Source organism: Stegostoma tigrinum, chromosome 2 (assembly GCF_030684315.1).
Source record: "Stegostoma tigrinum isolate sSteTig4 chromosome 2, sSteTig4.hap1, whole genome shotgun sequence".
Lineage (NCBI taxonomy): Eukaryota > Metazoa > Chordata > Chondrichthyes > Orectolobiformes > Stegostomatidae > Stegostoma > Stegostoma tigrinum.
In genome coordinates this window covers 146,645,060-146,666,684 of record NC_081355.1, presented here as the reverse complement: position 1 = coordinate 146,666,684, position 21,625 = coordinate 146,645,060, and the positions used below count along the sequence as shown (strand labels likewise).

The 21,625-nt window shown below is 42.9% G+C and overlaps 1 protein-coding gene across 7 annotated transcripts in view; it reads right to left on the bottom strand.

The window, feature by feature from the left end:
- The window catches only part of prkag2a (protein kinase, AMP-activated, gamma 2 non-catalytic subunit a), a 447,918-nt gene that overhangs the window by 168,662 nt on the left and 257,631 nt on the right, over positions 1–21,625 (bottom strand). Inside the window, exon 1 of one of the 7 annotated variants that reach the window (XM_048551453.2) lies at positions 2,637–3,116. The exons of the other annotated variants lie outside the window; for them this stretch is intronic. Within the exon in view, the coding sequence (XP_048407410.1) occupies positions 2,637–2,730 (94 nt within the window). The 5' untranslated portion in view covers positions 2,731–3,116. Of the gene's footprint in view, positions 1–2,636; positions 3,117–21,625 lie in introns of those variants that run through there. 7 annotated transcript variants of the gene reach the window in all.

The following is a 21,625-nucleotide window of genomic DNA, read 5'->3' as shown; positions in this document are numbered from 1 at the left end:
AGAAGACTGCCAGAAAATACTGTATGATTCTCCGAATCTATGAAAGGAAACATTCTGTCTAGAGGTGGACCACAAAAAAAATCAGGTTCAATGAGTGTGAATGGCCAATTGTATGAACTATGCCCTGATCAATTAATTAGCCATATCACATAGGGCCATTGTCCAATCTGAGAATAAAAGAATAAGAACTAGGCAATTCAGCCCCTCGACTGCTCTGCCGCTTATTATAATAATCATGTCTGGTCTCATCTTGGCCTCAATACCACTTCCCTGCCACTTTTCCACAACCTGTCAACCCAATACTAATTAAAAATCTGTAACTCTTCCTTAAATTTACTCAATGTCCCAGCACCTTTATACCGAGAGTGGGGGGTGCATGGAATGTGCCGCTGGCGGTGGTAGTAGAGTCAGATACATTAGGGACATTTAAGCTACTCTTGGATAGATACATGGATGACAGTAAAATGAAGGGTACGCAGGTTAGTTTGATCTTAGATTAGGATTATAGGTCGGCACAACATCATGGGCCGAAAGGCCTGTACTGTACTGTTCTATATTCTTTCATCCACCACACTCTGAAGCAGTGAATTCCACAGATTCATGACTCTGACAGAAGTCATTTCTCTTCATCTCTGTTTAAATCTTCTACTTCTGTCCTAAAACAATGACCTCTCGTTGTGGATTGCCTTATATGAGGAGCATAATGTGTCTATGTCTGAGGACAGACTCTATTTGTTCAGAAAACACACTACAAGAAGCAATTAACACAAAAACAAGTGGAATGAGTGTTTCCTCGTTTGCTGTGACCATTTTTAGTAAGTGGCTGGATTGTCAATATAGGCCATGTGGAAGAAAGCCAACTCTCTCTGTTAAACAGGAATTCTTTCCCAGCGTGAGTAAGTAAGGGGATAGTGGCAAAAAGAGAACTCATGGTCTCTCTTCCTGTCCACGACCATGACCTTGCATTTATCTGAGCAGCCAAACACTGCCAACAGCAACCTCAACATAAACCAAACAGCTGCTAACTTCAGGGGCAAAGACCCCAAGAATTTAAATTGCCCCTGTGCGTAAACTAGGAAAAGTCACCAATCAAGGCCCAAAACTATAAATACATCAACCTGCAGGATCTGTACATGATTTGCTTTCATGTGGATACTCTGAAATAATTTAACCTTCCCTCTGCCTCTGCAACCTCCTTGTGTGTATGTGAGACCCTTGGGTGCATGCAATGTGAGTTGGAGCACTCTATTTCTATTGGTAATTGAAGACAATAAACACTCTGTCCTTTTCCTCTATAACTATAATAAAACTTGTCTCTGTGTGACTTTCACAGTCACAGCACTTAAAACAGTTAAACACTCACTGAAGTGGCAAGCAGAAAAAGAGGTGGATGGAGAGGCAGATAGAAAGGAGAGCCCCCATAACCACTTTTCATCTGAGCATAGCCAGAAATCACACAAGACCAGGTTATAGTTCAACAGTCCAAACCTATAACCTGGTATTGTGCGATTTCTGACCTATTCCACCCCAGTCCAACATTGGTACCTCCACATCTGAACATAAATGATCTTGTGCCACTATTCTAATGAGGAGCAGGGGAACTCTGCCCGATACAGTGACCAATATTTATCCTTCGTCCAACATTGCTTGAACAGATGAACTGTCATTATCACATGGCTGTTTACAGGAGCTTGCTGTGCTCAGACTTGGTTGTTGTGCTTTCTCTATCACAAGTGATGATGCTTCAAAAACATCATAACTGGCTGTGAAGTGCTTCAGGCTGTTTAGAAATTAAGAATGGACTATAGAAGTGTGTTTTTTTTAAAAGGTTTGTTAAACTCACTGACTTTAATTTCCTGTTGCGTTTTAACTTGACCTTGAAGAATTGGGGCACAATAATTATTTTGCTTAATAAGAAAATCCGATTTGCAATTATCGCCAGAATATTCAGGAGTACACCCTTTCATCTCTTCCTCACTCACAAAAGTGTTGCACAATGGAAACAACAGGTAGGTAACTTGCTCCATGCTCACTGTGCCACTGTGCCCCAACCCCAAAGTGACCAATCAACTGATCCCTGTGAACAACTCAAGAACAAGGAAGGTCAACACCCTCTGATTTTTACTTGGCGCTTGGAGTTGGTGTCTCATCTAGCCACAAAACAACTCATCGTTTTGAGGGGTTGTGGGGATTGCAGGGTGTGAAGCAGCACAGTTCCAAAGGAATCCCAAGATTCAGTTCATTTCATTCTCCAACACGATTCACCAATTTGTGTCAAACTGCTTACCACGACAGGATTTATTTTACTAAAAATACCAATCTGGCTCAAATGAGCACTTCTAGAGCCTTTTTAAGACTCAAATTAATAAGATACTTCTAGACTTGCAATCCCTGTTGCAATGCGTGAAACACAGCCACCAAATGCACAGCAAGCTCCCATAAACATTAACAAAATAAATGACCAGATCAACTAGATAATGTATTACTGACAATGATAGCAAAAGGTTGGAGCTTGTGGGGAGGAGTGGCAGACCGAACTTCGTCCATCAGTAAACTGGTGGATCTACAGACAAAATGTGAGTCATCTTGAAATGATACAATCTCCTAATTACAACCCATAACCGTCACTTCCTTACCTAAGAGGCCACGAGGTTCTGACTGGCGTCTCTCTGGTTTTTCCTCCAGGTCCTTTCGTTTCTTACTCCCTCTAAGGCTGCCAAAACGCTTCATGAGCAGTAACGGGCCCGGCAGCAACGGCAGTCATTCATGCCAAGTGTTGGGTGAGTAAGAGGCTACGCTGGGCAAGTAGTGTTCAGTGCTGGGTCAGGAAGCAAATCAATGCAGCCGATCCTCAGAACACACACACACCTACACACCTACACACACACACACACACACACACACACACACAAAAGCAAAAATCAGCAAAGCTTTCTTTTCTTCCCCCCAGCTAAAAATAGTGTTCCCCTTTATGCACACAATTCCAAGACAACAAGTTGAATATTCTATGCGATAGCTCCAGGTTCCTTTGCCTCACTTGAGTACACTGGATGAAGAAATGTAGCTACGAGACTCCTGCAGCTAATTGTCAAGTGCAGCTGTGAATAATGTGGCTTTAAAATAGCTTGGATCGGTTAGACTGAAAAAGGAGACCTCACTGTGTCGAAAACCCCAGGCAATGATTGGCCGGGCCTGACTTCTCCCAATAGAATGACATCACATCTATTTTGATTAAAGCTCCCAGTCATTGGAAGCAAATACGTTCTGCCAGTCAGCAGCAGGTCAACTGTTGAAGCCTTGTAACGTAAATGCCTGTAGCCTGTGATGCAAAGTATACAGGACACAGGTCGTTATGTATTCTATGGAAAACAACATGTGTGAACTTAATAGTCATTGTGTCATAGAGGTCCACAGCACAGGAGCTAGCCCTTCAGCCCATCAATGAAACACTGCTTGAAAGTTAAAATCTTGGGATGCCATGTAATAAAGATGGAAATTGATGGATTCACCACAAAGATCACCAATTTTGCGCTCAAAATCAATTACAGCTGTAAGTAATGCAAGGATGTTTACAGGATAAAATCGATACCTTCTCCTTTTATAGGAGCTGAGCTTCAGCTAAAAAGAATATTCCCTTCAATAGTGTTCCCTTATACAGTGCTTTTAACATTGTAAAATGTCACAAGTCTTCTTTGAGCAGTTTCAGTGGACAAAGATTAACATTGAGCCACATAGGAACCAAGGGGTGGACTGGACAAATCAGGCCTCGAGACTATGCCACCATTCAACATGATCATCATCTTGGCCTCAAATTCACTTTTCTGTCTACTCCCCAGAACCTGTTACTACTTCAAAATCCCAAATCCTCCCCAAATTTACTGCCTCCCTTAACCCAACTCTGTTTTCCATCATTCAGTCAATCCTCTATCCATGCTAACATACTATCTCCAACACCATGGGCTCATACCTCGTTAAGCAGCCCGATGTGTTGGCACCTTGTCATATGCCAGCTGTAAATCCAAATACATTGCATCCGCTGCTTCCCCTTTATTTATCTTGATTGGTGCCTCCTCAAAAGAATTCTAGTGAGTTTGTTCAGCATGATTTCACCTTATGAAGCCATGCTAGCTCTACTTCATCATATTATTTACTCCTGAATGGACTGCAATTACATCCTTTATAATAGACTCCTAACATTTTCCCACTAACAGACATAAAGCTGATTGGAGTATGGTTGCCTGGTTTTCCTTTATTTTTGAATAAAAGGTATTATTTTGGCAGTTTTCCAGGCCTCTGAGCTCTTTCCCAGTATCCATATACTAGCAATACATCCAAGGTCTCTGTAGCTAGTTCCTTTACAATCCTATGATACATCCCATCAGGTCCAGAGAACTTACCAGCCTTTAGAGAGAGGCTGGTTACAGTGTCTGTGTGAGAAGGGGAAAGGGGTTGATTACATTGAAGTGATTCAAAAAAGTGAGGGTTTTGTGACCTGCATTGAACAGATGTTGCACTAATGCCTCACAATCCCTCCTTTCCAAGTTCCATCAGTAGTGGAGGAAATAAATACTAAAATAAATACTAAGATAGGGTTCCAGTCAAGGGCACTGCTTTGTCCTGAGTGCTACCGAGCTGTTTGAGTGCTTATTGGAGCTGCACTCATCCAGGCAAGTGTTCCATCACTTTCTTGGCCTTTGTCTTGTGGAATGATTGGGCAATTGTGGTTCCAATGAGGAAAGGGAAATCCTGGAGATGTGGTTGCACATCCACACTGGTCTTGCTAGTTTCCCAGTTGTTGTGGTCAGATGATAGGTATAGTTGGGTGAACAGTGATATCCTTCCTTCCAGCTACGTTTCCATCACCCGTAAGCTGACAAATTTTGCTGACACTTGCTATAAACAGGGACCACCATATCAAAGGGACTCATCCCATTGTGGACTGACTCACAAACAGTATTTATCTACAGGTCACTGAGACATAAGTTTTCAGTCAATCAAACCATTTTATCTTTTTAAGGTATCCTATATAAACTAATTTTTTTGCCAGAAAATTAGATTATTGTATCAGCAAAACATAACACCACTACAGCAAATGACCAATGATTAACATTACTCCATCATTTGAGATCACCAAGGGATTTGCTAAATGTGGGTTTGATCGATAGTTCCGTGGGGAATTGCTATCATGCAATTCACTATCACAAGTGGATACTTCGTTATTCACACAGAAGCACATTGTACAAGTGACAAAAACAAAGATCTACACACTTCTCCTATCTTATTTCTTGTTTGTTCTCTATAATGCAATTACTGCTCAATTGTGTTAATACTGTGCTTTCCCATCTAACAATTAGCCTGTGACATGCCCAGCTGTGTGAGAAAAATTCCGTGGTGGGAAACTTTAGAAATGACGACCTAAAGTCATCTTTTTTCCTGTTCAGCATGCTACATTAACCATGTCACACCTCAAACTACTTGCGTGTCATAATGGGAACTGCAGATGCTGGAGAATCCAATATAACAAAGTGTGGAGCTGGATGAACACAGCAGGCCAAGCAGCATTTTAGGAGCACAAAAGCTGACGTTTTGGGCCTAGACCCTTCATCAGTGGGTTATGAAGGGTCTAGGCCCGAAACGTCAGCTTTTGTGCTCCTGAGATGCTGCTTGGCCTGCTGTGTTCATTCAGCTCCACACTTTGTTACCTCAAATTACTTGCGTACTGTGTTAGAAATGTTTTCTAACTAACTTGCGTCTGAATAAACCAGAATTAACTGCATCCAAGGTCTCCCAAGTAAGCCTGTGGTGCAGATTAACCACTCACTCAATGAGGTTATTAGAGTCAAAGCTAACTTCTCTAACAATCAATCTTAAGGTCTGTCTATAGTAGATAATTGGTGACCAAACCCTGCCTGCCATTCTCTGTCACTTCCAGGTCCAAGTGTTTGTTTTATATCAGACAGTAACACAAAATTTTGGGTCTGGTTAATAAGAAGCTGGTCCAATATTTATTGCCAAACGACAATGAGTGAGTATGATTATTAAAGCTTTTAGGAGGCATGTCAGTGTGCCAAGGGAGCTTTACTGAATTCCATAATGATTGTAGAGTTGGAGAACTCTGAAATATATAATATCCTTCTTCCCTTCCTCACCTTTTCACTAAGCTTCAGCATTAAAGGAACATCTGAAATAAAGGAATTAAAATACCGGTATTGGGCAAAGCTGAAGATATCATTTGGCATTTTTCACATTCTGCACACACTAGCTCCAGATGTGGAAAACAACAACCCATAACAGTTAGCCTTGGGTGGGTGATAACAGATTCGCCTCAACCTTGAAGACTATGGACTCGAGCCCTGCTCCAGAAGCACTGGCACATAATCTGACGCAGATTTATTTTCACTCATTCACAGGATGTAAACATTAATTGACTGTTCCTAATTGTTAACAGTCAACCATGTTACTGTCGGTCTGGAGTCACAAAAAGGCCCGACCAGGTAAGGATGGCAGATTTCCCTCCCTAGAGGGCATGAGTGGACCAGATGGGTTTTTCCCAACAATAGACGATGGGTTCATAATCACTATTAGACTCTTAATTCCAGAGCTTTTCCTTTGAATTCAAACTCCACCATCTGCTATGGTGGGATTTGAACCCAGGTCCTGAACATTACCTGATTAATAGTCTAACAATAATAACACTAGGACATCACCTCCCCAACTGTGTTGTAGAGTCAAAGTCTTTTGAATGGGATGCGGGTATGAATGATTGTCGGTGGTATATACCGCTCTCAGATGAGGCAGGTTTGGAGCCAGGAGGGCAAGTTACTTAACTTGAGGGTAGCACTGCTGCCTCACAGCGCCAGGGACCCTCAGCTCACTGGCTGTGTGGAGTATGCATATTCTTCTCGTGTCTGTGTGGGTTTCCTCTGGGTGCTCCAGTCCAAAGATAAGCAAGCTAGATGGATTGGCCATGGGAAATTGTTCAATAGTCTCCAGGGATGTGCAGGTTAGGTTGGTTAGCCAGCCATGGGAAATGTAGGCTTACAAGGACAGGGTGGGTCTTTCTGGCATTTTCTTTGGAGAGTTGGTGTGGACCCAATGGGTCAAAAGGCCTGTATCCACACCATAGGGATTCTCTGAACTTAGGCAGAGCCGACCCAAATCCCTCTGCCCTCCCACCCTCACCAGGATTAAGATTTGGGTGGGGAAGGCCTCACATCAATCATCCTGAGGACCTCGGTCTGGAACTGTTGGGTTTAACCCAGTCACAAGCTAGTCTGTCTCTATGCAGCCTGTCTGACAGGTCAGCCTGTATAGGTCAGTGTGGGCTGGGGGCAGTCCTCAAATAAAGGTACTTCGGGATTGGACATAGGGCATTAGACACAATTAGGGCAATGGGTTGACCGCTGGTAGGCACTTACCGTCATACAGATATACCAGCACGGAAACAGACCCTTCAGTCTGATTCATCCATGCTGACTAGATATCCTAAATTAATCTAGTCCTATTTGCCAGCATTTGGCCCATAAACCCATCCAGATGTGTTTTAAGTGTTGTAATTGTACCAGCCTCCACCACTTCCACTGGCTCCTCATTCCATACACACACCACCCTCTGCATCAAAACGTTGCCCCTTAGATCCCTTTTAAATCTTTCCCCTCTCACCTCAAGCCTATGCCCTCCAGTTTTGGATTCCCCTACCCCTGAGAAAAGACCTTGTCTATTTACACTATCCATGCCCCTCATGATTTTATAAACCTCTATAAAGTCGCCCCCTCAGCCTCCGATACTCCAGGCAAAATAGTCCCAGCCTACTCAGCCTCTCCCTATAGGGCAATCGTTCCAACCCTTCCTTTTTTATTTGTTGATGTCTCAGTGAAGGGTTGGATCTTCACCATAACATCCAAGTTCCCCGTTTTTCCTTGAACAGTGCCAAAATTTGTACCATGTGTACCCGAAACAGTAGAGTCAAGCGCTGAAACACAGCACAACACATGCTCAACTTATGTATGCCCTGATCATGTGATCTTTCTCAGCATGAATGCTCAGTGTCTGAATTTTGTCGGACAAGTTACTTGGAGGAAAAACACTGGCCACAGAATCAAACTTCAGTTCAAACTGGTGCAAGATACAAATCGCCTTGCAAGAACCTTCAGAGATCCTACTTAACCAACCTTAAGGCCAACACTGCAGCCTTCATCCGTCAACAGCTGTTGCTTGCCCTTAACAACCTGAAACCCTAAGCAGCTGAGGAAAATGACCTTTAAGCATGCCCAAGAATCAGAGCAGTGCTGGATTCAAGCAGTACAATTGTGTCAGCTGACTTGGCCATTCTGTAACTCATGACACTTCCTCACACCCACCCCTCCAACCAATAGCTTTCCAACTTGAGCAATGCTCTCTCCTTGGCAGGCAGCAGGAATTCTTGGCACGTGTAGCGTGATTTGAGCCGGTGCAAGTTGATTATGGTGAATACTTTGAGGGAGGTCTGTTATCGCTTCAAACTATTGAAAGGAAAACGAATGGTGAGAACTTCATAGATTACAAGTTCTGTAAAGATCACGTGACATTTACTCAAACTCAATGACACCATGCACTTCAGTACAATTTAAATGGGTTTTGGGAAACCTCAAATCTGTAATGTATTTGCTATCAGTTAGAAATCTGCACACAGAGCAACACCAAACATGGAACAGAACATAGAACACAGAACAGTACAGCACAGTACAGGCCCTTCGGCCCACAATGTTGTGCTGACCTATTAATACTTAAAAATACAACGAAAAATACGTGTACGAAAAATTCATATCAAATCTCTCCATGGCATTACCAATGTCAGGAATGAAAGTGCACCTGTAACAATCTAAAAGGATGCTTTCTGTCCATCACATCTTTGCTGGTACTAGCTCTTCAACAGAGTCACAAAGATCTACACCACAGAAGAAGTCCTTTAGCCTATCACATCCAAATTAGTCAAAAACAACAACAATTTAGCTATTCTAATTCTGGGAGGCATGGTGGCTCAGTGGTTAGCACTGCAGCGTCACAGCATGAGAGACCCGGGTTCGATTCCAGCCTCGGCTAACTGTCTGTGCGGAGTTTGCATATTCTCCCCGTGTCTGCGTGGGTTTCCTCTGGGCGCTCCAGTTTCCTCCCACAGTCCAAAGATGTGCAGGCTAGGTGGATTGACCATGCTAAATTGCCCCTAGTGTACAGAGGTGTGTGGGTTATTGGGGAATGGGTCTGGGTGGGATGCTCCAAGGGGCAGTGTGGACTTGTTGGGCCGAAGGGCCTGTTTCTACACTGTAGGGAATCTAATCTAATCACGTTTTCTAGCACTTGGCCAATGGCCTTGTCTGCCTTTGCATCACAAGTGCAGATCTAAATACACCTTCAGTGCCTCTACCACACAAACAGGCAGTCGGTTCCAGACTTTCACCACCATCTGGGTGAAAAAGGGTTTCCGCACAGCTCTTTTAAATCTTAAATCTATCCCCCCCAATCATTGATCCCTCCATCAAGGGGGCTTTTCCATCACCATTACTTTGCTTATTTGTTTATTCTTTGCCTTTGTTGAATACATGATTAAATCCATTACTCAGGCAATGCAAGAATGAAGAGTAGAAAAAGGATTAAATGTTCACCGGGTGCCACATTTTGGATAAAATGTTAAAGCTCTTCTGTGGAGCAGCACAGTGGCGCAGTGGTTAGCATGGTTGCCTCACAGTGCTAGGACCCGGGTTCGATTCCACTCTCGGGTGACCATCTGCGTGGAGTTTGCATGTTCTCCCCATGTCTGCGTGGGTTTCCATAGGGTGCTCCCATTTCCTCCCACAGTCCAAAGATGTGCAGGTTAGGTGGATTGGCCAGGGATCTTTAGATAACGAGAGTTATACATGGGAAATCAGGGGTAGGGAAATGAGTCTGGGTGGGATGCTATTCAGAGGGGTAGTATGGACTTGTTGGACTGAATGGCCTGTTTCCACATGTAGGGATTCTATGATGAAAAGAACCCTGGTTCCATAAAAGATGAGCAGGTAAGTGGTTCTTTGGCATGGTTGCTTCACAGAGCCAGGGACCCCGGTTCAATTCCACCCCTGAATGACTGCCTGGGTGGAGTTTGTACAATCACCCCATGTCTGTCTGGGTTTCCTCTCGGTCCTCTGGTTTCCTCCCGCAGATGAGGTAGATGAGCCATGGGAAATAAACGGATAGGGTGGGACGGTGGTAGCTCTGGGTGGGATGCTCTTCGGAGGGTCGGTGCTGACTTGATGGGCCAAATGGCTTCTTTCCACACAGTAGGGATTCAATTATTCTTCGGGTAGCGTCCTTGATTATTTAAGGGATGTCAGAGCACAGTGTATACTGTCGATATATGGTGGGTGCAGGATGAACAGATTAGCCCCAAGTCTACTTCAGTCAGATTGTGGAAATTGAACCTAATGCCACCATTCTGAATTGCCAACTGAGCTAACCAGTCTCCCTCAACTAACAATACTGAAACAGATTCTCTGGTTGTTACTGCATTGGACATCGTAGGGGCCTGGCTGTGGTGGGACAGGGATAGCGTTCCTGCCTCTGAACCAGGAGGCCGAGGTCCAAGTCCCACCCGCTTTAGAGGTGTGTTTTCTGAATCATTTCTGAATCAGACTGATGAGAGAAAAAAATCTCTCTACTGGTCTTTGTTTATTATTACTAAGCTAGATTAATATCTCGTCTACTGCTGACAAACTCCTTCAAAAGCAATTGACTGGTTTGGCAATAAAGGGAACAATATAAATGTAAAAGTATAAATGTAAAATGCATTTGCAACACTATGGCATTCTCTCCTTTGAGATTATGAGAAAGCCATAAATTGCAGTGGAACAATGCAGTTTTTGCCAGCCATTATGATTTACGTACAAGTTCCTGGTTTTCTGGAGGTTTTTTAATGTTCAAAGATATATACAGGTACTTCAATACACTTACATTTACCGCAGGGACATCCTTTTAAACAAATTGAGTCAAGTGTTACCTTGATACATTAGAGTTTCTTGCACAGCATTTTAGGGAAGAATAGTTCTAAACAGCATCCTTATACTTCCCCATCCAGACAGATTCGTTAACAACTTTGGTTTGAAAGAACATAGGAAACAGGAATGAGTCCAGGCCATTCAGCCCATCAAGCCTGCCTTGCCATTCAATAAGATCTTGGTAGATCTGATTGTGGCTTCAATTCCACTTTTCTGCCTGCCCCAAAGTGAAGCTTTACTTTGTTGGGGATTGGAAATTTACCTTCACAGTCAATTCATGCCTGTTCAGTGGCAAAAGCCCATCTGATTCACTAATAACCTTGAGGAAAGGAGACTGCCGATCTTACCTGGTCTGGTCTACATGTGACTCCAGACCCACAGTAAGTGTGTTGATTCTTAACTGCCCTCTGGGCAATTAGGGATGAGCAATAAATGCTGCCTGACCAGCGATGCCCTCGTCGCGTGAATGAGTAAAGTAGGATAATGTCTCATCCATTGAACTATGGCAACCAATTCGCATGCACCACTTTCCACAAACAGCAACTAAATAAACACCAAATACTTTTTTTATACATTACCTATAGAAGTAGGAATTTGATTGAAATTCATGGTCTGTATTTTACAGGAGGTTGCAGTTCCTGCCTGGTTAAATATCTAGAGGGGACAGTGTCCATGATCTCAATTATCGTGTGGCCATTTAACTTTGGGAGAAGCATTAAGATAGCAAGTTCCAACCTCAGATTGGCCAAGGCCAAAGGTGGCATACTGGTAATGTGAATGGGCTAGTAATGCAAAACCCCCAGGTTCTAAAGTTGTAGGTACAATGTTCAAATCCCACATGGCAGATGGTGAAATTTGAATTCTTTGTTGATTCTGGGTTAGGCTGTAACGTACAATGTAGCAGCCCCAAAGCTGCTGAGGTGAGGAGTGGTCCCTGGCCTATATTCCAACTGGAAAATATTGCTTTAGTTGCTTTCAGGCAGGGATTTGGCTGCGCAGTAGAAAGGACTGGCACAGTCATTAGAAGAGCCATGAGGTTGTTGTAGTTGGGTCACGAATACTGAGTCCAATTGGGACAGCCTTAGACTGAAGATCTAAAGGTCTTTGGTTCATTCAGTACTGGGTTTTAGCAGTGAACTCATGACAGGCCAAGTGTTGTCAAGTTGTACAGTACTTGTAGATTGGAAGGCAGGGTGTTAGAGTTTGTTTGTAAATGATGGGGAGGGCAGTGGGGGGAGGGTACGTGGTCCCTTTAAAAGATGTGTTTTATTAGGCTTGGAGATCTAAAAAAGTCTGCAGACAGCAGCAGAAGCACAAATATTTCTTGAAATTTAAAATACTGTATAAAAAGGCTATACTGTTATCAGGAAAAACAGCACTTTCATCAAGACAACAGGTCTCTGAATTTAGCCAATTAATTTAAGCTAGGCCCGAGATAGCAAAACCCAATTACATTTAATCTGATGGTTTTGGCAACCTCAGACCAATCTTACTACAAGAAATGAATAAGTCATCTAGGGTATAAAATAACAGAGCATTTGAAAATCAGTGTGAGGGCAAAATGCCATCTTTTAACAGACCAGCTCTCAAAACAGCCATCAGCTCTAAAGCAATGGAGAATCACTGGCTCTCACAGAAAGCTTTACAATTTCAGATTAAGCACCATTTAAATAAATGTATGACAGCATTCTTAGCTAATATTCCTGACACACGAATTCGACAGAAGGCGCTCCTCACTGGTGGACAGTGGAGAAGGCAAAGAACATTCCAGAAGACTTATCCTGACTGTAATTTCAAGAGATTAAGCTCTAATTTATTTTTATTAATTTGGTTTTTATAAGTGGGAGTTGTATCTATTGGAATAGCATTCCATTAGAATTTTGTTTTATTTGGGAATAGTTAGTAATTTTCGGGAATTGTTTGGTTTGGAGTAGTTCTGTTATTTTGTTAACTGTTAGAGTTGGATAAATAAATTGTTTCTTGTTGATTGTAGTGTGACTGTCATGAGTTCATTTTGTTTCACCTCTCCTTTATAACAGATTGGGAGGTGAGAGGCATGTTATACCACTTTTCACATTTCCTTTAATGGATTATGCGGTGAGATGAGCTTCTCTGAGGGTTTCGGTTTTAATTATCAGAGGATTATCGCCAACACCTTTGTAACAGATTGGGGGTTTGTGTACAGGATCTGAATGGATTTGGGCAGATTTAAAAAGACTTGGGTTTAGTGTCCTATATCTTTAAGTAAAACCTAGGTGGGCAGTGGAAAATCTGTTTAATTTCAGTTACTTGTAGTTGGTTAAATCCAAAGTGGGGGAAATGGCTCTTAACATTGCTATAGAGGTGGCGGGGTTTGAAGCTGCTTCCCAAATTTGCCAAGAAAATTCAGAAAGACAGAGGATGGATATACACATCTAAAGGAGGCACAACATCTAACGAAGATAATAAAATGTGAGGCTGGATGAACACAGCAGGCCAAGCAGCATCTCAGGAGCACAAAAGCTGACGTTTCGGGCCTAGACCCTTCATCAGAGAGGGGGATGGGGGGAGGGAACTGGAATAAATAGGGAGAGAGGGGGGAGGTGGACCGAAGATGGAGAGAAAAGAAGATAGGTGGAGAGAGTGTAGGTGGGGAGGTAGGGAGGGGATAGGTCAGTCCAGGGAAGACGGACAGGTCAAGGAGGTGGGATGAGGTTAGTAGGTAGCGGGGGGTGCGGCTTGGGGTGGGAGGAAGGGATGGGTGAGAGGAAGAACCGGTTAGGGAGGCAGAGACAGGTTGGACTGGTTTTGGGATGCAGTGGGTGGGGGGGAAGAGCTGGGCTGGTTGTGTGGTGCAGTGGGGGGAGGGGACGAACTGGGCTGGTTGAGGGATGCAGTGGGGGAAGGGGAGATTTTGAAACTGGTGAAGTCCACATTGATACCATATGGCTGCAGGGTTCCCAGGCGGAATATGAGTTGCTGTTCCTGCAACCTTCGGGTGGCATCATTGTGGCAGTGCAGGAGGCCCATGATGGACATGTCATCAAGAGAATGGGAGGGGGAGTGGAAATGGTTTGCGACTGGGAGGTGCAGTTGTCCTCCCAGTCGCAAACCATTTCCACTCCCCCTCCCATTCTCTTGATGACATGTCCATCATGGGCCTCCTGCACTGCCACAATGATGCCACCCGAAGGTTGCAGGAACAGCAACTCATATTCCGCCTGGGAACCCTGCAGCCATATGGTATCAATGTGGACTTCACCAGTTTCAAAATCTCCCCTTCCCCTACTGCATCCCTCAACCAGCCCAGTTCGTCCCCTCCCCCCACTGCACGACACAACCAGCCCAGCTCTTCCCCCCCACCCACTGCATCCCAAAACCAGTCCAACCTGTCTCTGCCTCCCTAACCGGTTCTTCCTCTCACCCATCCCTTCCTCCCACCCCAAGCCGCACCCCCCGCTACCTACTAACCTCATCCCACCTCCTTGACCTGTCCGTCTTCCCTGGACTGACCTATCCCCTCCCTACCTCCCCACCTACACTCTCTCCACCTATCTTCTTTACTCTCCATCTTCGGTCCGCCTCCCCCTCTCTCCCTATTTATTCCAGTTCCCTCCCCCCATCCCCCTCTCTGATGAAGGGTCTAGGCCCGAAACGTCAGCTTTTGTGCTCCTGAGATGCTGCTTGGCCTGCTGTGTTCATCCAGCCTCACATTTTATTATCTTGGAATCTCCAGCATCTGCAGTTCCCATTATCTCTGACAACATCTAACGAAGCAAGGAGCAGATACAAAATCTAAAATTTGTATGTTTGACCATGGAGGTAAAGGATTGGCATTGTTATCAGTGGTAGAAGATCCCTTCAAAGCAGATTGAAAAGTTAAATCAGGTAAATTATATGGTAAAGATACCAGATGGGGAAAAAAAATCATCAGGTATGTCATACAGCCCATTTGGGGTTACACATGGAGAAATTTCTTTCACTCTCTCCGACAAAGGTACTTGCCAGAAACCATGAAATAAGTCTAACTTTGTGGTGTAAGTTGCTTGTCCAACATTTTCTACACAGTTCTCCAGCCTTGGAATTGGGTATGAGTCTGATTTAGTCGCAGTGCTGACCTTCCAATAATCTGTGCAGAATCATTGAGTACCAGAGGAATTATCAGAGGATTATCACCAACACCTTTGTAACAGATTGGGGGTTTAGGTCTGGTACCTAGCCAGTTTGTGTACAGGATCTGAATGGATTTGGGCAGATTTAAAAAGACTTGGGTTTAGTGTCCTATATCTTTAAGTAAAACCTAGGTGAGAAGTGGAAAATCTGTTTAATCTCTTGAATCCTTACTATGACAGGAAAAGTGAGCCAAAGAAACAGGTATTAGTTACTCCCCCTCTGAGTGAGGAATCAATTCCAGATGATTCGGATTTTGTTATACCTCAGAATAAATTAAATAATGAGGAAGTCCTTAAAGAATGGAATAGAATAGTAAGCTCTCTGTTTCAGGAACAGGTAACTGAACTGAAAGGCTTGTTGCAGCACTATGAGGACTTATGTAGGAATAGAATGGGGAAGATTAATACTATAGTACATGAGGTTGATGTGGGGAATGCTGTTCCAATAAAATAATATCCCTACAGGCTTAAACCTCTCAAAGCAGCACAGGTACAGAAGGAAGGAGACAAGGAGACATCGTCAAAGCGAGTGGAGTTGGTTGACTGTGTTGGTTCCCAAACCTGATGGTACTCAATGATTCTGCACAGATTATTGGAAGGTCAGCACTGCGACTAAATCAGACTCATACCCAATTCCAAGGCTGGAGGACTGTGTAGAAAATGTTGGACAAGCAACTTACACCACAAAGTTAGACTTATTTCATGGTTTCTGGCAAGTACCTTTGTCGGAGTGAGTGAAAGAAATTTCTCCATTTGTAACCCCAAATGGGCTGTATCAGTGTCCTTGGAATGAAAAATGCACCGACCACATTTGAACGACTTACGAACAGAGTTGTGGTAGGATTGACTCATAGTGCTATTTACATAGACGATATATTGATCTTTAGCTACTCATGGGCAGATCACATGGAGCATTTGCAGAGCTCTTTGAGAGATTATGGTGGGCAAAGCTGGTCATAAATTTGGCAAAGATTGAATTCATGAAGGCAAAAGTGACATCCTTAAGGCACAATTTCGGGCATGGATGGGTGACATTGAAGAATGTGCAGATGAAGACCATTGTAGAATTTCCAAGACTATCCTCAAAGAAGGACGAGCTACAAATTTTGGGACTGAGCGGATTTTATTAGAAGTTTGCACCAAACTTTAGGTACATGATGGGACTGCTAATGGATTTGTTGAAGGAGAACACAAAATTATGGTGGACAAAAAAATGCCAGGAGGCATTTGAGAATTTAAAAGTGCTAACCACCACACCGATTTTAACCACACCAAATTTCATGAAACCCTTTAAAGTCCCCATCAAGGGAAGCGATGTGGGGGTTGAGGCGGTGTTGTTACAGGAGAATGATTGTGGAATTGAAAGGCCAATTGGTTATTTTTCAAAGAAATTCAATATTCGTCAGAGAAAATATTCAACCGTTAAAAAGGAGTTACTCGTTCTGGACTTCCAACATTTTAATGTTTATATTACAAACAATATATTGGAGATGGTTGTGTATACTGATCACAACACATTGACATTTTTGGAAAGTTTTGAAGACAAGAACACCAGACCATTTCTTTGGAGTCTTATGTAACAAGCATTTAATTTACAGGTTGTACATGTTGTGGCTTGTGAAAATGTTATTGCAGGTGGGTTAAAAGGAAAAGGCTGTGAGTTCAAAAGGAAAATTATACATAAGATAAACATGTTCATGTTCAATGTTATATGTATAGATAAAAATAGCATGAAATGTGCAATCCACATTAGTGACCTATGTATCTAGTAATAATGGCATAATAGTTAAAAAAAGCCGTCTTTTCATAATGCTGGTTCATTTTTTTCTTAAAGGGGGAGGTGTTGCAAAATCGGTATTGTACTTGTGGATTGGCAGGCAGGATGTTGGAATTTGTCTGTAAAGCGTTAGGGGAAACAGAGCATGGTCCCTTTAAAAGATGAGGTTTTTGAGGCTTGGAGATTTAAAAAATTGTTTGCAGGCAGCAGCAAATGGACAAAGAGTTCTTGAAATTTAAACATTGTTTCAAGCTACAATGCTGTTAGCAGGAAAAACATTGCTTTTACCAAGACAACAGGTTTTTGAATTTAGCCAATTAATTTAAACCAGGCCCGAGATATCAAAACCCAGTTAAGTTTAAACCTGATGGTTTGAACAACCTCAGGCCAATCCTACTATAAGAAATTAATAGGTCAAAAGGTATAAAAGAAGAGGATATTTGAAAATTGGTGTGAGAGCAAATTGCCATCTGTTAAGAGACCAGCTCTCAACAACCATCAGCTCTAAAGAAACAGAAAATCACTGGCTCTCATAGAAATCTCTAAGATTTCAGTTTAAGAACCATTTAAATAAACGTACTACAGCGCTCTTAGCTAATATTCCTGACACAAGAATTCAACAGAGGAAGGCATTCCTGACCGGAGGACAGCAGAGAAGGCAAAGAACATTTCAGAAGACTTATCCTGACTGTAATTTTGAGAGATTAAGTTTTTATTTAATTTGGTTTATATAAGCGTAACTTGTTTATATTGGAATAGCATACCATTAGAATGTTGTTTTATTCGGGAATAGTTAGCAGTTGGGGGGAATTATTTAGCTGTTAGCTCTGTTAAATTGTTAACTGTTGGAGTTGGATAAATACATTGTTACTTGTTGGTTGCAGAGTATCAGGGCCTGTTAAACATGAAACATTAAACATGAGAACTGCTCAATACTAAAGAACATGTCACTATTGGGCAACGTGAGGCATTGCCTTTCACTGCTGTATTCACTATAAAACATGTTCAGGCTAGATATTAGAGAAGGGCTCTGTGCATGTGCCTCATACCTTCCTTTCAGCAGCCAATTTGGTATAATCCCAAAGGCTAGCTGTTTTCCACAATTACTTTTACTGCGTTCCCTCCTTTTTATCAGAAAATTCAATGGTCCACACTGAGCTCTGACAAATTGGCCCATGTCCACCTCTTTGAGGAGGTTAGAGCCATCAGTCACTATAAAGCTAATTTCAAGTTGTGCTCCTCAGGGATCAAGGGAATTGGAGGTCGCTGCACATATCCAGCTTGTCTTACTCACTGACCACAAATGAACTTCAACCTGGACAGTTTCCCACTAGAGGGCATGGAGGTTAAATTACCTTGTATAGGCTGTGATTAATTGTCAAGAGGAGGAGGTATATTTTATGTTGCAGCACAATACTTTATATTTTATCTACTGAACAAGTGACCCAGTAATATCAGTGCCAGCAATGGTTCAGTCAGCTGCACTCTCTGCCCTGACTCCGACGTCTTATGTCCCATTTCAGTGGCCCAAGTGCAAGACCAAGGTTAACACAGTCCCTGTGCTGCACAGTTGCAGAGTCAGAGCTGCTGTATTTTGAGTGAGAATGCCCCCGCCTCACCCTCAAGATGCCAGAGCATCATGACTAGGCACTTTCCAAATACAACTCTGTCCCACACCTGTCAACCTTCCCTAAGAGATCACTTAGAGTTTGCAGAAAAGATGCCATTCCAATAAAGTGAGAGTGATTTCCTGGAAAATTTCTCTCAAAGCCTCTTATATAAATGCAACCAGTCCAGAACATCAAATGGACCAAGCGTTACCTTCAGGTATATTCACCTTCAACATGATGTGAACTCAAACCAGTCATGAACCAACAACCATACACACCCCCCCCCCACCTTCTTCAAAAACAGCCACACACCAGCTGCCACTTCTCTGGCAGAAGATATTCTAGTGGGGAACTGCATCGCAGTTAAAATATATTCACCACCCAAGAAGAAATCAAAAGCCACATCGAGAGACTCTGTGAGGGGAAAATGGATTTCATTATTCAATAATTCACTTATGAAAAATCACTGGGCTCGAAATATTAACTCTGTTTTTCTCTCGACAGATGCTGCCAGACCCGCTGCATTTCTCCAGCACTTTGTTTTTGTTTCAGATTTCCAAAATCTGCAGTTCCTTGCTTTTATCATCATCATTCGGTAAGGTTACGGTAGCTGGCTACTTACTGAGTCATCATTAGAACACAGAACATAACAGCACAGTACAGGCTCTTCGGCCCTCGATGTTGTGCCGACTTTCCAAGAAGAAAAAAAACCAGGAATGTACAATGCACAGGTCCCTGGTGCTGAGAGGTAGTGGTCCTGAGCCACCATGCCGCCCATCAACCTGACATTGCTCCATATTCCTTGACATTGTTGCCAAACACAAATCCATCAGTCTTCGTCTCAGAATGTTCAATATACACAGCATTCAGAGTGTTTTGGCAGTGGTGGGGGGACAGTGATGGTGGTGAAGAAAGAAGCTTTCTTTATCATTTTTGTATGAAAACTACTTCACTTTACTTCATTCCTGAAGAACCAAGGTTCACTTTTGATTGAATCTGGGAAAACTGAATGTTCATGTGCAGGCCAGCATACCTGTGAAGTGTGATTTTTGTTTTGATTGTGGTAAATATGAGAGAAGGGCCATTCTCGTTCTGTCACCAAGATCGTGTTTAGTTAATTATGCTTTCAGTCATTTGGCATGATAATAGACTTAAACTGTGAAATTTTGACACCATTCTCCCAGCTACTAACTGGAGGTCCAAATTGGTCCTTAAAGGAATCTATGCAAGGATCAACAAAGTCCCTTTCCCTACCCTATCTAATCTCTTCATCGTTTCAAATAGCCCAATTATATCATCCCTGAATATTCTAAATTCAACAAAATAAAAACCATATGAAATCTGTTTCCATCCTTTAATTTGACTCCTTAAGCTGGGGTATGTTTTCTGGTGTACCACTTCTAATCAACTGGCAAGACCTCAAGGAGGTATTGAGAATTCCAGGTGCAATCATACATGTGCAGAAGTCATATACTGTTTTGCAGTTGGCATATTTGTATGAATCACGTGTCATTTAGGTTGTTACTGCAGGTTTGAATATCTTGTCCCAGGATTAGAAAAATAATTTGCCGTGGCAATGTACAAACTTGGAGCGAGAACTCCCCCTGGTGCACAGCTGCTTTGTTGCAAGTTTTGTGAAAGGAAAATACAGCCCTGAGTTTGCTGTTACCTGTGAGATTGATGTAATACTGAAGCTATAGTGCTGCATATGAAAATGGATTAATTTTAAAACATAACTTTATTTAATAAAGTTCATGAGCTGGCTCCAAAATCTGGTGCTGTTTCCACTGCCTGAGAGTTGTGACAACCACAAAATTAGCCCAAGTGCAAGTGTCAATATCGAGACCCTTCGACAATGGATGGTTCCTGCTGGTTACTGACCCAAACACCAGGCACCGAAGGGCTGAGGCTGTCGAAGGTTTGGAGGGTGGCGATGGGTTCCACAAAATGCATTGATGCCATCAAGTCAAACATGGGCAAGGAAACCTCCTGCTGATTACCAGGCACTGCCACTGCACTCCTGCTCTGTTTCCCGATCTGATCAATCCTCCATGGGTAGCACTTCAATGTCCATCACCAAGAGTGGCTTGGTGCACCAATACCAAACAAACTATCAGGTCTGGGTCAGTGTCAGAGTCATACAGCACAGAAACAGACCCTTCAGTACAACCGGTCCATGCCGAACGTAATCCCGAATTAAACCAGTCCCACCTGCTTGCTCCTGGCCCATATCCCTACCAACCTTTCCTATTCATACATCCATACAAATGACTTTTGAAACATTGTAACTGTGCCCACATCCACCACTTCCTCTGGAAGTTCGTTCCACACGTGAACTATCCTCTGTGTAAAAAAATTGCCCCACGTCTTTTTTAAAATCTCCCTCCTCTCACCTTAAAAAGTGCCCCTGAGTTTTGAAATTCCCCATTTTAGGGAAAAGGCAACTACCATCCACTCTATCTATAACTCTCATTAAACATCTGTCAGGTCACCTTTCAGCCTCCTACGCTCCATTCAAAAACGTCCCAGCTTGTCCAGCCTTCCCTTATACTCAAGCCTTCGACACACAGCAACATCCTGGTAAATCTGTTCTGAACCCGCTTCAGCTTGATAAATCCTTCCTATAACTGGGCGACGAGAACTAGATGCAGTATTCCAGAAAAAGCCTCACTAGTGTCCTGTATAACCTCAACATAAAGTCCCAACCTCAATTCTCAAATGTCTGAGTAATGAAGGCAAGCATGCCAAACAATCATGTCTTTATTTTACCCAAACTTTAAACAATTATTTACCTGCATCCCTTGGGGCCTCTTTCAACAACATAACCCTAGGCCCCACCATTAATTATAAAAGCCCTACCCTTGTTTGTTGTACCAAAATGCAATACCTCACATTTATTTAGACTGAACTCCATCTGCCATTTTTCAGCCCATTGACCCATTTGATCAAGATCCCATTGTAATCTGGATGTGAGTTTGCTCACTGAGCTGGAAGGTTAGTTTTCAGACATTTCGTCACCATTCTAGGTAACATCATCAGTGAGCCTCCGACGAAGCGCTGGTGTTATGTCCCACTTTC